Source organism: Pan troglodytes, chromosome 19, assembly GCF_028858775.2.
Source record: "Pan troglodytes isolate AG18354 chromosome 19, NHGRI_mPanTro3-v2.0_pri, whole genome shotgun sequence".
Taxonomy (NCBI): Eukaryota; Metazoa; Chordata; class Mammalia; order Primates; family Hominidae; genus Pan; species Pan troglodytes.
In genome coordinates, this window is record NC_072417.2 from 23022645 (window position 1) to 23040608 (window position 17964).

Genomic DNA, 17964 nt, shown 5'->3' on the forward strand with positions numbered 1-17964 from the left:
CTTGTTTTGAGGTTTTATAACTTGTATATTCAATGAGAAAAGAGGTGGTGAGCTCAGTTGGAAAACAGGGCTAGAAATGGGAGCTGTACTGGAAATTCTATTGTGTTAGAGTCTCCCTCTCTCGCCCAGGCAGGAGTGCAGTGGTATGATCATAGCTCATTGCAGTCTCAAGCTCCCAAGTTCAAGTGATCCTCCTCCTTCAGCCTTCCAAAGTGCTGAGATTACAGGTGTGAGCCACCATGCCCAGCTGGATTCTTTTGTTTGTTTGTTTTGTTTTGTTTTGAGATGGAGTTTTGCTCTTGTTGCCCAGGCTAGAGTGCAATGGCACAATCTCAGCTCACCGCAACCTCCCCCTCCCCCTCCCAGGTTCAAGCAATTCTCCTGCCTCAGCCTCCCAAATAGCTGGGATTACAGGCATGCACCACCACACCTGGCTAATTTTGTATTTTTAGTTAGTTGGTCAGTCCATGTTGGTCTGGCTGGTCTCAAACTCCCGACTGCTGGTGATCCACCCACCTCGGCTTCCCAAAGTGCTGGAATTACAGGCATGAGCCACCGTGCTTGGCCTGGATTCTTCATATGTAAATCTTTTTGCTTTATTTTTTGAGGTTTCGCTGTCACCTAGGCTGGAGTGCAGTGGCACGATCACAACTCACTGCAACCTCTACCTCCCGGGCTCAAGTGATTCTTTCACCTGAGCCTCCCAAGTAGCTGGGACCACAGGTGTGCGTCACCATGCTAATTTTGGGGGTGTGTGTTGTTGTTGTTGTTTGGTGAAGACTAGGTTTCACATGTTGCCCAGGCTGGTCTCAAACTCCTGAACTCATGTGATTCCCCCCACCTTGGCCTCCCGAAGTGCTGGGATTACAGGTGTGAGCCAGAACCACTGTGCTGGGGCGTGTGTGTGTGTGTGTGTGTGTGTGTGTGTGTGTGTGTGTAAGAGACAGGGTGTTGTTCTATCTACCAGGTTGGACTGCAGTGGCCACCACTGCCACCACACCTGGCTAATTTTTTTTACAATTTGGAAAGATAGGGTTTCACTATGTTGCCCGGGCCTATGTGCAAATCTTTATGTGGCTTCATGCCTTCACTTTTTTTTTTTCCATTGTTCCTTTGGAAATTGTTCCAGTTTTTTTTTCCTGTATCTTTAAACAACAAAACAAAGCACCCTTTTAATTAAGTTACTATAAACACATAACATTCAGGAATTGTTTTAAATTTATTTGCTAAATGTGGGCGCCTTATGGATGACATTTGGCCAGAGCTATGCAGAGTTGCCAGAGCTTAATAATGAGCAATAATTCATCTTGGAAACTTTTCTGTTTTGCTGTTTAATCCAGTACAGATGCAGGTGTTTTCTTTCTGTGACTTTTTGTGAGCAGTTGTATCTGTAAATCACCTCCCATGGAGACGGGTGTTCCTGTGACTGAGAGCCAGCTGTTGGGTGTTTTAGCTAAACAGCTTGCTCCTAGTTAGCTGCTCAAATCCCCCTGAGAGGTGTATTGGCTGCTTCAGGGAATAGAGCAGATGGGGTGAAGGTTTTTGCAAGGCCTTCAGTGACCTGCTTTCAATTTGCTGCAATTCTTCTGCTTTGGCTTTTTCCTATAGGTGCCAGAGTTCATCTGCTTCATATTTTTACTACTGACGCATCTTCCTGTCGTATATTCTTAGACTGTGGTGACTTAAGAATCTTTGGGTCACCTGTTACATGGTTTCTCCTGCCACCTGTATGGGGAGGAGAAGACTGGTATTCAAACTCAAGCCTGTTTCTATCTTATTCTCATTGATTTTTATGATACATAGAAAACTTTGTTTCTTTCTGAAAATGGCATTTTAGTGATTCATTGTTTTCTGTGGGAGAAAGCTTATGACCTGCTCTTTTCTTTTTCCCTTCCAGAGGGAATCTGGAAAAATTGCAATCAAAACATCATTTCTCTAAGAAAATTTTGGGTAACCGAAGTTCTGGACAACAGGTAAAGTGTGTTTAAACTTTGGTGGTGCTGACAAATCATCTGTAATCTGCAGAAGTAAACTGGGAGAGGGAGGAGGACAAGTTAAAAATTAAGTCTACTTTGTGTCGGGGCTTTATTGGGGATTTCCCATATATTACCTCATTTAGGTGGTTTTTACCTGGATCCTGGATGTAGATCTGGGAATCTCAGAAAGAAACTGTCCTTTAAAATGCTGTTTTAAATGGATTTGCTGTTGATTGGATTTAATGTCCTCACAGTTCAGTTTAGCAATCATTTTTTAATGTCTACCATAAATAAGGTACAGAAGTATAATTTGTAGATTCTGTTATATAGTAAAGGGGTACAATATTTATTGCAAGACCATTTACTGGGCTTCTAAGTAAAACCAAAATCTGGTATGCGATGCAGCCTAGCTAGGGAAGATCTTCCTAGTTCCCTTCTGTCTTTTTAGTTCTTAATGATTGCCAGCAGTTTGTAGCTGTACCATCTTCTTAATCCCTTTTAGCACTTGTCTAAAATTTAAGTTTCCTAATAAATCACCCCTTCACAGTGGAGTCCAACCGAGATGTCCCCTTTATGTTCTCAGTGGTGGTTTTTCTGTGATTGGACCGAATAACTATACCTGTGTGTTTTTTAAATTTCTATCTCACAAAATTCTGAAGGTCTCATGAAATAATAGTATATGTAAAGAACCTAGGTCTGGCCAGGCATAGTGGTTCACGCCTGTAATCCCAGCACTTTGAGAGGCCAAGGCAGGCGGATCACCTGAGGTCAGGAGTTCGAGACCAGCCTGGCCAACATGGTGAAACCCCATCTCTACTAAAAATACAAAAATGGTGGTGCATGACTGTAATCCCAGATACTCGGGAGGCTGAGGCACAAGAATCACTTGAACCTGGGAGGCGGAGGTTGCAGTGAGCCAAGATCACGCCACTGCACTGCAGCCTGAGCGAAAGAGGGAAACTGTCTCAAAAAAAAAAAAAAAAAACAGAAGAACCAAGGTCTGAGAAATATCTCAATAAATAGTAGCTACAAGTTTACCTTTTAAACCAGAGGAGATATGAAAGCAATCCATACTTTCTGGGACCTTGTGGGGCCAACAGGTGTTGACTGAGGTGAATTGACCTTCTTGAAGATAGTAGAGAGTGAGATGCTGTTTATTCTTTTTTTTGAGATGGAGTCTTGCTCTGTTCAAGCAATTATCCTGCCTCAACCTCCTGAGCTGCTGGGATTACAGGTGCACACCACCGTGCCCGGGTAATTTTTGTATTTTTGTAGAGACGGAGTTTCACCATGTTGACCAGGCTGGTCTTTAACTCCTGACCTCAAGTAATCTGCCCGCCTTGGCCTCCCAAAGTGCTGGGATTACAGGCGTGAGCCACCCTACCCAACTGAGATGCTGTTTATTCTAACATTTGTTCCACTGTGAACCTTGAGGTTAGATTTCAAGTATTCAAAGCAGTAGTTCCTAGAGATATCATAATTAATAATTAAATTAAGATTTAATATTTGTTGATTTTATTTTGGTATTTTTCCACTTTTATCAGGGCATACCAATTCAATCACCATGAGTTGGAGCTTCCTGACTCGCCTGCTAGAGGAGATTCACAACCATTCCACATTTGTGGGGAAGATCTGGCTCACTGTTCTGATTGTCTTCCGGATCGTCCTTACAGCTGTAGGAGGAGAATCCATCTATTACGATGAGCAAAGCAAATTTGTGTGCAACACAGAACAGCCGGGCTGTGAGAATGTCTGTTATGATGCGTTTGCACCTCTCTCCCATGTACGCTTCTGGGTGTTCCAGATCATCCTGGTGGCAACTCCCTCTGTGATGTACCTGGGCTATGCTATCCACAAGATTGCCAAAATGGAGCACGGTGAAGCAGACAAGAAGGCAGCTCGGAGCAAGCCCTATGCAATGCGCTGGAAACAACACCGGGCTCTGGAAGAAACGGAGGAGGACAACGAAGAGGATCCTATGATGTATCCAGAGATGGAGTTAGAAAGTGATAAGGAAAATAAAGAGCAGAGCCAACCCAAACCTAAGCATGATGGCCGACGACGGATTCGGGAAGATGGGCTCATGAAAATCTATGTGCTGCAGTTGCTGGCAAGGACCGTGTTTGAGGTGGGTTTTCTGATAGGGCAGTATTTTCTATATGGCTTCCAAGTCCACCCGTTTTATGTGTGCAGCAGACTTCCTTGTCCTCATAAGATAGACTGCTTTATTTCTAGACCCACTGAAAAGACCATCTTCCTTCTGATAATGTATGGTGTTACAGGCCTTTGCCTCTTGCTTAACATTTGGGAGATGCTTCATTTAGGGTTTGGGACCATTCGAGACTCACTAAACAGTAAAAGGAGGGAACTTGAGGATCCGGGTGCTTATAATTATCCTTTCACTTGGAATACACCATCTGCTCCCCCTGGCTATAACATTGCTGTCAAACCAGATCAAATCCAGTACACCGAACTGTCCAATGCTAAGATCGCCTACAAGCAAAACAAGGCCAACACAGCCCAGGAACAGCAGTATGGCAGCCATGAGGAGAACCTCCCAGCTGACCTGGAGGCTCTGCAGCGGGAGATCAGGATGGCTCAGGAACGCTTGGATCTGGCAGTTCAGGCCTACAGTCACCAAAACAACCCTCATGGTCCCCGGGAGAAGAAGGCCAAAGTGGGGTCCAAAGCTGGGTCCAACAAAAGCACTGCCAGTAGCAAATCAGGGGATGGGAAGACCTCCGTCTGGATTTAATCCTGGCGGGCTTAAAACCTGTGCTTTTCATAGTTTATGGTAAGCAGCAGCTCACTGAATAATGACTTCCATTGAGTAAACATTTGGCTCTGGTTATCTTCAGGGATGCTGTTGGCTCATGATCCAAGCTCAGGGGACTCTGGAGGCGGGGCTGGGCTGAGGGACAGAAAGGGAAACACAGTGTTCCCAGGCACATGTTCTTAGCAATAATACAGTTGCAGAACTTTACATTTGTGTCTTCCAGATCTGGAGAAGAACAGACATATTTAAATCATTCTTGTTGAACAGTTTTTGTATGTACAGTATTATGGTACTTTTTTTTTTAGTATGAGAACTTTTTTTGTATTTGTACATTGAACTGCTGTAGTTATACTTTTATATTAAAGGGGAAAAAGTCCTTATAAATAATGCCTATTAGGCTAGTGCTATTACTTTGTTCAGCAAATTCTACCCTGGCTTTAGAGTTTTTAATAGATGCTACACCTAATAAAAGTGCCTCTCATATTGCAGGAACGATTTCAGATGTGTAAGGAGACTGAAGAGGAGATACCAGTTTTTAGTCTTGGAAAGCAAGTTCACAGTAGAAGGAGGTTGAGATCTTTCTTTTATGTGAGAAATCTTTGAATCTCATTCATGCGATCAGAGTTGTAGCCAATTTTTGAAAACCTTATTTTCAAAGGAAATAAATGATTCACTGTTGGATTCCTTTAAATATCAAGCATCACCAGTATATGCTTTGATGGTATATGTATATAACTTAAAGTTCTTTCAAAAGCCTGATACAGAAACGTGTCCCCAGTTTGGTAGCAATGTGGAAAACCTGGCTAGAGATGATATGGAGCTGTCCCTCAGAAAGCAAAGCCATGCCTGGAATCCCTAATAGGATGCTTAGTTGTGAACCTGTTTGATTTGCCTTAAGCCTCTATCCAGAAACCTGCCCGCTTCCGTCTGGTTAAGAAGCCAGTGGTGGATATTTTCTTTGTTAACATTAGAAATGCAAACATTCCCTTGTCAACCAAGAATACTCAAAGCTACTTGTATTGGAAATGGCAGAAGGCCTAAATCCAAATTTCTTATTTTTTATAATTTACCATAGAAGTTTTGTGATTAAATTCTTACTTCTGCCAGTGGAGGTTTATGCCTGAAAGGTCATGGGGTCCTGTCTGTAAATAGACCTAAAGAGAAGTGCAGTATTTATTCTTTGTAGGCATAATGTGTTTGTCACTGACAAGCATTCATGTTCATCCCACTAGTCTTTTATTGCAGTCTTTTATTGTCATTTTCAGCCTTATGTTGGAGAGCTTTGCTTTCTCATCATGTTCACATTGTCTTAAGTTTTGTGAGCTTCTGAGAAAGAGCTTGGTAAAGGTTTAAAGGGGACTTTGTTCCACCAGGGAGCATTTTATTTGGGTGTCTCACCCTTTTCTAATGAAAGCTGTTGTAAGCCACCTCTGACTTGGAAATTCTGAAAGTATGAATATTTTTTATATCTTAATTGTAAAATGCCAGTTCTCCATTATTTAGATGAATAGTAGAACACTGCACCCTTTGTGCAGTGTTTTTGTTTCTCTACTGCATTCCTACCCCCACCAAAAAAAGAAACTTAAGGAAATTTTTTTTTGAGACAGGGTCTCCCTCTTTCACCCAGGCTGGAGTGCAGCAGCATGATCTCAGCTCACTGCAGCCTCTGCCTCCCAGGCTCAAGCAATCATTCCACCTCAGCCTCTTGATTAGCTGGGACTACAGGCATGTGCCACCATACTCGGCTAATTCTTTTTAAAAAATTTTTTTTGTAGAGACGAGGTCTCACTATGTTACCCAGCTTTTGGTGTCGAACTTTTGGGTTCAAGTGATCCTCCCGCCTCAGCCTCTCAAAGTGTTAGTATTATAGGCGTGAGCCACCATGCCCAGCCTAGAAAATTTAACCTTATCTTTTAGCCATTCATTTACTTTTATTTGCTTTTTTAAAAAAAAAAAAATCTTTAAATTTTAGCCTAGAGAAGCACCTCAGGAACTCTAAACATCTTAAGCAAAAATTAAACTCAGGTGAGACTGAAGGAGAAATTTCAGAAATACACATGTACATAATGGGTAATTAATAGACATGCACAGTTTCCTTCAAATCAAATGTTTAATAAGGAAATTCATATAATTCCAAGAAAACAGGCAAAATTTTGAATACATAAGCCTAGCTAAGATAAAGAACTACCAGTTAATTCTTAACATCACTGGAGCTTCCAGCAGGTTTTTTAATTGAAGGACAAAAAGTGTCCATACATTTGTGTTATCTCTTCAGAGCCTGAGGGAGAAGAGAGTGGCTTTGCCCAGTGGAAAGGTTGGGGATTTGAGAATGATACAGGGGGAAGGAGTCAAGCAGAAATGCCAGGAAGAACCAGGCAAAGACATTTGGCGCCAGAAGCATCCACTTAGTTTCTGTGAAGAGTGCCCCTGGTGTTTCATCTTGGCCTGTTTTGATGAGAATGTTATCTTTTGTGTCTGGATAACGCGTCAGCTTCCTAAAGTACATATAAAGATATTCTGTCACCTCCCCACATGCACACACTTTTAAAGTCTATTTTTATTCTCTTGCTAAAGTTGTAATTACGTCAAGAATTTTCCAGCTCTAACTGCCTTCTTAGTACATGTCTTTCTGCCTTTGAAGCATATGAGTTTGCCAAAGTCATTCTCCCCTAATGACATATTGTGGACTTACATTAAGAAAATGGGCCAGGCGCGGTGGCTCACACCCGTAATCCCAGCACTTTAGGAGGCCCAGGCGGGTGGATTACCTGAGGTCAGGAGTTCAAGACCAGACTGGTCAACATGGTGAAACTCCGTCTCTACTAAAAATACAAAAATTAGCCAGGAGTGCTGGGTGGACGCCTGTAATCCCAGCTACTTGGGAGGTTGAGGCAGGAGAATTGCTTGAACCCAGGAGGCAGAGGTTGCAGTGAGCTGAGATCATACCAATTGCACTCCAGCCTGCAAGACAGAGTGAAACTCTTGTCTCAAAAAAAAAAAAAAAAGAAAAAAAGAAAGTGAGCCTGTTGATATCTAGCTAACCCATTGGTGGAGTCTGCATTGAATCTGTAAGAATATTGTTCTGGATCATGCAGGTGGGGTTTGTATAAAAAGCCTGTCCAACATTTAGTTCTCTCGCATCAGAATCATACTGTTTTGAATTGCCATATAAGACATGCTCCATCATGACACTTGCTTCTCCTCCAAATACAGGTTGAGTGCTTAGTCCTTCACCTGCTAGAATCAGGATACAATCAACATGATTATGTTCCTTAACACACTTGGATTTATGCAGATGTGGTGTGTCCTTTGCTCTTTTTTTTCTTAAGACAGAGTCTTGCTCTTGTCGCTCAGGCTGGAGTGCAGTGGTGTGATTTCGGCTCACTGCAACCTCCGCCTCCTGGGTTCAAGCGATTCTCCTGCCTCAGCCTCCCGAGTAGCTGGGATTACAGGCACCACCACCATACCAGGCTGATGTTTTTTGTATTTTTAATAGAGACAGGGCTTCATCATGTTGGCCAGGCTGGCAGGCTGGTCTCGAACTCCTGACCTCGTGATCCACCCACCTCAGCTTCCCAAAGTGCTGGGATTACAGGCGTGAGCCACCGCGCCTGGCCTGTTCTTAAAACCCGTTATTCAGAAGATTTGTAAAAGAAATAGGCTTTTTTTTTTTTTTTTTTTTTTTTTTTTTTTGGTTAATTCAAACTTGAGGGGAAAATTAGATAGCATTTTCCCCTAAAGAAATGTTAATGTTCATTTTGTGGCTTTGTTTTCAAGTTTCAGGAGCCATGTACATCTCAGAAGTGTTACGAAGTGATTAGAAAAGGCCTCTGGTAAAAGACGTTCAAGGACCAACCATTATTATTGGTCACTTGTTTGAACTTGGCGCTTAAAAAAAAAGTTGGACTGTGATGCTTTGGTGCTCTTTATCACAGACATCAGTGATGGTCTGAAACACTCTCTAGCAGTTTATACGAAGAATGGACTTACATGTTATCAGTTACACTCATGATTTACTCGTTCAGCTTCTACAAGTCCATACTTTATGCTGTCTCATTTAAGAGACAGTCCACTTCTGAAAATAAAATCGATAGTTGATGATACATTTTTGGCTAGCCAGCTTTCTGTAAAAGGCAAGTATGTTAGACATGCAGTTTCCTTCAAATCAAATGTTTAATAAGGTACTTCAAGAAACGCCTTTTTAAAAATCAAAGGTTTTGGCCAGGCATGGTGGCTCACGCCTGTAATCCCAGCACTTTGGGAGGCCAAGGTGGGCGAATCACAAGGTCAGGAGTTTGAGACCAGCCTGGCCAACATGGTGAAACCCCGTCTCTACTAAAAATACCAAAAATTAGCCGGGCGTGGTGGTGGGTACCTGTAATCCCAGCTACTCAGGAGGCTGAGATGAGAATCACTTGATCCCAGGAGGTAGAGGTTGCAGTGAGCCGAGATTGTGCCATTGCACTTCAGCCTGGGCAATGAGTGAAACTCTCAAAAAAAAATTAATAGTAATAATAAAGTCCCTGCATGCAGTTTGGAAATAAAATTTAAACTCATTTATATGTAATAAATATGTAATAATTCACAGTCACCATCAAATGTTGGAATCATTGAATTGCATACTTGTACTCATTCCGGCCACATCATGAAGTGTTTAAAGATTTGTATTTGCTGTTGTCTCTATGTAGTTCTATTGATGTTTGGTTTTGTTTTTTGGGGTTTGTTTTGAGCCCAGGCTAGAGTGCAGTGGCACAATCTCAACTCAATACAGCCTGGACCTCCTCGGCTCAAGCAATCCTCCCACTTCAGCCTCCCAAGTAGCTGGGCTGCAAGTGCTCACCACCACACCTGGCTAATTTTTGTATTTTTTGTAGAGACAGAGCTCTCACTATGTTGCCCAGACTGGTCTCAAACTCCTGGGCCCAAGCAATCCTCCCGTCACAGCCTCCGAAGGTGCTGGGATTACAGGCATAAGCCACTGTGCCCAGCCTGTTTTTAATAATGATATTAAGTGGGTTTGGTTCATGTGTTATTAATCAGTGTTAATAATCGTACTTTTTTTTTTTTTTTTAAAGAAACCATGGTATTCTAAAATCAGGAGTCCAAATAAAAGAAAGTTCTCGGCTGTGCGTGGTGGCTAACACCTGTAATCCCAGCACTTTGGGAGGCTGAGGTGGGTGGATCACTAGAGGTCAGGAGTTTGAAACAAGCCTGGCCAACATGGTAAAACCCCCTCTCTACTAAAACTACAAAAATTAGCCGGGCATGGTGGTGCACACCTGTAATCCCAGCTACTCGGGATGTTGAGGCATGAGATTTCCTTGAATCTGGAAGGCAGAGGTTGCTGTGAGCCGAGATCGCGCCACTGCACTCCAGCCTGGGTGACAGAGTAAGACTGTCGCCAAAAAAGAGGAAAAAAGTTATCCAGTGCAGTTTCTACAGAGATAAAAGAAGTAATAGTTCTGGCTGGGTGTGGTGGCTTATGCCTGTAATCCCAACACTTTGGGAGGCCAAGGCAGGTGGATCACATGAGGTCAGGAGTTCGAGACCAGCCTGGCCCACATGGCAAAACTGTCTCTACTAAAAATATAAAAATTAGGTATGGTGGCACGCGCCTGTACTTACAGCTACTTGGGAGGCTGAGGCATGAGATGAGAATCTCTTGAACCCAGGAGGCGGAGGTTGCAGTGAGCTGAGATTGCACCACTGCACTCCAGCTTGGGTGATGGAGTGAGACTCAAATAAAAAAGGTACTAGTTCTGCATTTCAGAGTTGGCTTGTTGAATCAGGCTATATGCTTCCAAGATTTAAAATGTTTTTCTGTATTATACTCTCAATTGTGTTTTAAAAAATCTCTTACAGAAATCTCTACCTCAGGCACTAAGTGTTATGACATGGGTAGCATATTGATATTGAAAACTTAGCTAGGACTTCCAGCCTTTTAAGATAATTTAAATGTAAAATTAAATGGTTAACCAGCAATCTAATGTCATGTGGTGTGCAGTTTGGATATTGCATGAACAGCTAAGGAATCACCTGTTCTAGTGCCAAAGATCACTCATTGCTAATTTTGTTCTGTACAGCTTATGTAATATTTTCATGGTGGAGATGGACTCTGTGTGCTCAGGGCCTTGTCTCTAGGAAGATTTTGTCAATTCCAAATACAGTTTTGAAGATTCATTTGTGGTTTGTGTTTCCTTTCTCAGAATTCGAAACCAACTGAAAATCAGCTGCCAGGAAATGTCATATTGAGGATTTTACCCTATTTATATAAGATAATACCCAAGAGCTTAGTGATATACACAGAAAAGCTAATATGAAGATCTCTTCCTCATACGTTTCACCTGTAAGTTGATCTTGGTGGGAATACTTGAGCAGAGAAATTTCCAACTAAAGGTTTGGGCTTAAAAGATGCCTTTTTTCATAGCTGATTTGAAGCTCTTCTGGGACTACTGTGGCTAAATAGGTCAGCATATTCGTGGCGTCGCAATCTGGGGAATATAGGTAGCCTGGCGGGGGAGGCTGGGGTCTAAGCTCAAAAGCTGGGAATGCACCCTTGACTTCCCTCGGTTCTGGAGGCCTTTCCTGGAGTGCCTTCTGCAAGGGACCCTTTGCGGCAGCAGAGTCAGCAGTGTCGTTGAAAAGCCTAATCCACCTCCTGAGAAGGGAGCAGCAATGCCCTCTTGTTCCCTCAGACACGGGATAGCCGACTGGTAGGTCACGAACAGCTCACCCTCAGCAGCACAGATTGTAAACTGGTCAGCCAACCATATTTGGTAATGAATTTGTGAGCTATTTGAATGCTATTGGAGCAGTTAAATCACTCTGGATCTGTTAGTTTTGAAAGTAGATTCTTTGGCAGATTTGCCATCAGAACGGAGACTAATACCTGTGGCATCAAATCTGTTTTCTTTGCTACACAGAGTTTGAAAACTGTTTTTAAGGTTTTAAGGGCTTATATGATACTTTTAGGGTTTGTTTCCTTTAGATATCTCCCATTGGAAGCAGGTTGCACAACGGCATGAAGAATATGGAAGCAGAGGCAAATTTGGGAACAGAATCCAGGTCTGTACAATCCAGTATCCTTTGTTCTTGCAAGAGGAGGGTCCAGAAGCAGCTGTTAGCGGGTGCTCACAAGGGTTTAGGGGCATCTTTGCTGGGTGGACCTTGCATCTGTCTATTACAGTACTTTTTCAAAATGTAACCATTGGACCATTGGACTACTTGTTAGAAGTAACAGGAATGCTATTAACATACAGATTCCTGGGCCAAGGCGGGCGGATCACGAAGTCAGGAGATTGAGTCCATCCTGGCTAACATGGTGAAACCCCATCTCTACTAAAAATACAAAAAAATTAGCCGGCCATGGTGGCGGGCACCTGTAGTCCCAGCTACTCAGGAGGCTGAGGCAGGAGAATGGCGTGAACCCGGGAGGCGAAGCTTGCAGTGAGCCAAGATTGTGCCACTGCACTCCAGCCTGGGCAACAGAGCTAGACTCTGTCTCAAAAAAAAAAAAATTAAAAAATATATATAACAGAGAGAGAGAGAGATAGCGATATATAGATTCCTAGTCTGGGCAACATAATGAGACCCTGTCTCTACAAAAAATAAGCAAAAAATTAGCTAGGCATGGTAGTACTCACCTGTAGTCCGAGCTCCTTGGGAGGCTGAGGCAGGAAGATCGGTTGACTGCCGAGGTGGAGGCTACAGTGAGCCGTGGTTGCGCCACTGCACGCCACCCTGGATGACAGAGCAAGAGCGAGACCCTGTCTGTCTGTCTCTCTCTCTATATATATACGTGTGTGTGTGTGTGTGTGTGTGTGTGTGTGTGTGTGTGTGTATTTTAGATCCATTGCAGACCTACATAATCAGAACTAACAAGTTATCTGGGGGATTCATTTTTTTAAATCTTTTATTAAGATATAATTTACATGGAGTAAAACTGTTGCATAGTTAGAAATGCATACAGTTAAGTAACCACACCAGAAAGATGCATAATAGTTGCATTACCCCCAAATTACCTGGTGATTCTTATGTACATTATAGTTTGAAAACCACTCATTTTTAAAAAATTGTTTGAAGTAGCCAAAATAAAAGGGGAAAGAGAATTGTTTTGAATTACCTCCTCTGTTCAAGAAGGTTTAGACCTGGCATAGCACATGAGTTTCATCTCATCAGTCAGCTCAGAATGACTGCTGGCTCCCTGGAGGGGAGACCTACGTAGAGGATCCAGGGACTCCTCTGGGTTCAGCCAAATAATCTATCAGTGATTTTGAGGTTGGGGCAGGGTTGATGGAAGAGTGTGCCATCCTTGACTAGATGTTAAGCATGTTTCAAAATATCATTGATATGGGAGTGCTGGGAAGGGAAGAGGTGGTCCCTTTAATTGATATGGAAGGGGGGAAGGGAAGTGCTGCATAGAGGATGGCATGGTTCCTGGCTAGGGCTCCACCCCCACGGACCTAGGTGAGTACTGGCATTTCCTGCCCAAATGCTTCGCCCCCATTCCCTAGACCCTAGTAGGCAGATGCAGGTGGCTGGATGTCCGGAAGAACACACTGACAGGCACTGGTGCGCTGGCAGGCCACCGACCTGCAGAAGCAGAATGACATGGAGTTTGGCCTGGGCAGTCAGAGGAGAGCCCGGGCCGCCAAGCGGCCGGACTCCAGGGGAAAAGCATCTCCCTTCTGGCTCCCCCATCTGCTGAGAGCTACTTCCACTCAATAAAACCTTGCACTCATTCTCCAAGCCCACGTGTGATCCGATTCTTCCAGTACACTAAGGCAAGAACCTCGGGATACAGAAAGCCCTCTGTCCTTGCAATGAGGCAGAGGTCTAATTGAGCTAACACAAGCCGCCTATAGACGGCTAAACTAAAAGAGCAAAACTAAAAGCACACACTGTAACATACGCCCACTGGGGCTTCAGCTGTAAACATTCACCCCTGGACACTGTCTTGGGGTCAGAGCCCCACAGCCTGCCCATCTGTATGCTCCCCTAGAAGTTTGAGGTTTGAGCAGCAGGGCACTGAAGAAGTGAGCCACTCCCCCATTGCACACCCTGCAAGGGGACAGGGGAACTTTTCCTGTTTCATCATGAAATAATGGATTTAGTGGCCGGGAGGGGTGGCTCGCGCCAGTAATCCCAGCACTTTAGGAGGCTGAGTCGGGTGGATCACGAGGTCAGGAGTTCCAAGACCAGCCTGGCCAAGATGGTGAAACCCCGTCTCTACTAAAAATACAAAAATTAGCTGGGCGCAGTGGAAGGCGCCTGTAATCCCAGCTACTCGGGAGGCTGAGGCAAGAGAATTATTTGAATCTGGGGCAGGAGGGCAGAGGTTGCAGTGAGTCAAGATCGCACCACTGCACTCCAGCCTGGGTAACAGAGTGAGACTCTATCTCAAAATAAAATATGCATTTAGCACTTCTGGATCATGACTATGACTAGGCCCATGTGAAAAGAATCATCTCACCTTGTATGTAAGCAAGAGTTGGTGTCATTACTTAGAAATTTCTCCTTCCTACAGTTAATGACATCTTGGAGGAACTTAGAAACAGGAAGTGACTCAGGATTGGGAAGCACCAGAAAAAGAGCTGCTGACATGACATGGTGACAAGCATTCTTTGTCAATTGACTTTTTCTCCCGCCCCCTGGATCCTAAGGAAATGGCACAGCATTTCCTTGCCCTGCCCTTGACGTGCTATGCCTACTCTAAGCTAGATAGGGGCTTCTGAAAGAAAAACCTAAGGAAGCCCCCTGCTCATGCCTGGAGGAAAGAACTGCCGACTTTGTCTTTGCCCTCAGCCAAACCGCCACAAGTATCTTTGTCTGCCTGGCTCTCCTGGGGCCATCACAGAGGGCTGGGGATGCTGACAGCCGTAAACTCCAGGCGAGGCAGAACCAAGCAGCTGTTCATAAGCGATTTCAGTGCATGTCCAGTGACCCGAATGGGACCCGACCATGGGGAAAATGATACAGAACTAGATCGCTTTCTTTAAATTTTATTTTTAGTTTGTGTACTCCTATGGAGGTGTAATTTTATCTTTGTGCTGGGAACACTGAAAAGCACTGACGGGGAGCTCCTTTGGCCTGGCCCATTTTTCTGAAAGCACGTTGCAGCTGTGGCTTCTGCCCAGCAGGCAGAGACTGATGTTAGATCCTGTACCCAGCTGCTGCTGGGAGAAGGGACAGACTCAGCTTCTGACTGCAGGGGCATCTGCAGGAAGATCGGGGAAACTGAAGACATTTTAACTGCAAAAGCCCTAGAAACAGTAAGTGCAAATTGTTCCGTGGATTGTTGACTTCACATTCAAACCATCGGGAAGTGATCGAGACTGGAAGCGTCGACAAGGATCCGCAGGGTCTGGGACCAGAGACCAGCTTGTGATCCTGCTGTGGAGTGCTAGGGGTCTGCTCTGGGGAGGGGGCTTTGGCCTAGAAGAGACATGGTACAGAGTGGGAACTGTTACAGTCATGCAACACTTAACATCAGGTGATTCTGTCATTGTACAAATATAGAAAGAACTCACACTAACCCATACAGCGTAGCCTACTACACACACAGGCTCTATAGCCTATTGCTCCTAGGCTACGAACACATCCAGTGTGTGTCTATACTGAATGCTGTAGACAATGGCAACACAATGGTATTTGTATATCTAGACATACCTAAACAAAAGGTACAGTGAAAGATAAAATATATACAGTATAAAAGATTTTTTTAAAAAGCTGGGTGTGGTGGCACACTCCTGTAATCCCAGCACTTTGGGAGTCCTGAGGTGGGAGGATCACTTCATCCCAGGAGTTCGAGACGAGCCTGGGCAACATGGCGAAAACCCATCTTGACAAAAAATACAAAAATTAGCCGGGCGTGGTGGTGGGCGCCTGTAATCCCAGCTATTCAGGAGACTGAGGCATGAGAATTGCTTGAACCCGGGAGGCGGAGGTTGCAGTGAGCCGGGATGGCACCACTGCACTCCAGCCTGCATGACAGAGTGAGACCCCGACTCAAAAAAGAAAAGAAAAGAAAATGTGGTCCTTCCATACAATAGAAAGTTATTCAGCCTTGAAAGAAGGAAATCCTCACTTCTGCTACATGAATGAGACTTGAAGACATTATGCTGAGTGGATTAAGCCAGCCACAAAAAGACAAATACTGTGTGACTCCACTTATATGAGACTCAGAATAGTCAAAATCATGAAAACAACATAGACTGGTGGTGGCCAGGGGCTGGAGGGAGTGGGGAATAGGCAGTTGTCAATGGGTGTAGAGTTTTAGTTTTGCAAGATGAAAAACTTCTAGGGATCTGCTACACAAACGTGCATATAGTTAACACCACTGAACTGTACTCTTTTTTTTTTCTTTTTGAGACAGAGTCTCGCTCTTTTGCCCAGGCTGGAGCGCAGTGGCACGATCTTGGCTCACTGCAACCTCAGCCTCCCGAGTAGCTGGGATTACAGGCGCCTGCCACAACGTCCAGCTAATTTTTGTATTTTTTAGTAGAGACGGGGTTTCGCCATGTTAGCCAGGCTGGTCTTGAACTCCTGACCTCAGGTGATCTGCCCACCTCGGCCTCCCAAAGTGCTGGGATGACAGGCGTGAGCCACTGCGCCCGGCCTAAACTGTACTCTTAAACATTGAGAAGGTAAGTTTTGTATTATGTGTTTTTTACCACAATTTAAAAATTTTAAAAATGTATTCAAACAAATAAAAGAATTTTGAGGCTCAAAAAGAATTTTGAGAACAGCCTGGCCAACATGGTGAAACCCCGTCTCTACTAAAACTACAAAAATTAGGTGGGCGTGGTGGCGGGCGCCTGTAGTCCCCGCTACTTGGGAGGCTGAGGCAGGAGAATCGCTTGAACCCAGGAGGCGGAGGTTGCAGTGAGCCAAGATCATGCCACTGCACTCTAGCCTGAGTGACAGAGTGAGACATTCTGTCTTTTTTTTTTTTTTTTTTTTTTGAGACGGAGTTTCGCTCTTGTTGCCCAGGCTGGAGTGCAATGACGCGATCTCGGCTCACCTCAACCTCCGCCTCCCGGGTTCAAGCAATTCTCCTGCCTCAGCTTCCCGAGTAGCTGAGATTACAGGCACGTGCCACCACACCCAGCTAATTTTGTATTTTTAGTAGAGACGGGATTTCTCCATGTTGGTCAGGCTGGTCTCGAACTCCCGACCACAGTTGATCCGCCTGCCTGGGCCTCTCAAAATCCTGGAATTACAGGCTTGAGCCACTGTACCTGGCAACATTCTGTCTTAAAAAAAAAAAACACGGGCCGGGCTCAGTGGCTCACGCCTGTCATCCCAGCACTTTGGGAGGCCGAGGCAGGCGAATCACGAGACAGATCACCTGGGCAAGAGAGGGAGACTCCATCTCAAAAAAAAAAAAAAAAGAAAATTAAGTCCCCCCCATGCTCCCGAGTCTTCTTACTCCTCATAGGTGACCACTGTTCAGTCTACCGTTTCTTCCCAGAAATATGTGCACATACAAGCATATACATATGTCTACTCTTTGCTTAGCAAACCATTTATTCAGCCAAATTACAATTGTTGTCTTTGATAAAGCAGGCTACAGACCTCCAGATCCTAAATTGGTGGCACCAAAATTAGAGAACTTACTTTGTCTTGAAGAGAACACTTGCAAATTGACCAGGAACCCCTACTGCCAGTGTACATGAATTAGACTTCCATAAAGATTATAACTTAGGTGCCAGAATACACATTTTGAAATGAACGTAGGCCATCTAAAGGCATTTTTAGCTTCTAAACATTAACTTTATGGGGGCATAATTTACAGACAATAAATATACCTGCTTACAGTACATAGAGTTCAATTAGTTTTTTGTTTGTTTTTTTTGTTTTGTTTTTTTTTTTTTTTGAGAAAGGGTCTTGCTCTGTTACTCAGGCAGAAGTGCAGTAGCATGATCATAGCTCACTGCAGCCTGGATCTCCTGGGCTCAACTGATCCTCCCACCTCAGCCTCCCAAGTAGCTAGGACTACAGGCACATGCCACTACATCCGGCTAATTTTTAAAATTTTCTGTGGATATGGGGGTCTCACTGTGTTGCCCAGGCTGGTCTTGAATTCCTGGGTTCAAGTGATTCTCTTGTCTCAGCATCCCAAAGTGTTGAGATTACAAGTGTGAGTCACTGCACCCAGCTGACTTTTTTTTTTTCCACTGTAAATACCATTGCCTTCTTTTGAGGGGGTTA

General features: G+C 44.1%; 1 protein-coding gene across 5 annotated transcripts in view; it reads left to right on the forward strand.

Annotated features, from left to right (window-relative positions):
- GJC1 (gap junction protein gamma 1) overlaps window positions 1–12092 on the forward strand; it is a 33410-nt gene extending 21318 nt beyond the window's left edge. For 2 of the 5 annotated variants that reach the window (XM_003952992.5, XM_009431986.4), the window contains exons 2-3: window positions 1898–1973; window positions 3521–6333. In XM_003952992.5, the coding sequence (XP_003953041.1) occupies window positions 3541–4731 (1191 nt within the window). In that variant the 5' untranslated portion in view covers window positions 1898–1973; window positions 3521–3540 and the 3' untranslated portion in view covers window positions 4732–6333. Of the gene's footprint in view, window positions 1–1897; window positions 1974–3520; window positions 10933–10958; window positions 11099–11740 lie in introns of those variants that run through there. The other 3 variants (XR_001710788.4, XM_009431987.5, XM_001147361.6) reach the window with 3 other exon arrangements.
- Window positions 12093–17964: the final 5872 nt, after the last annotated feature.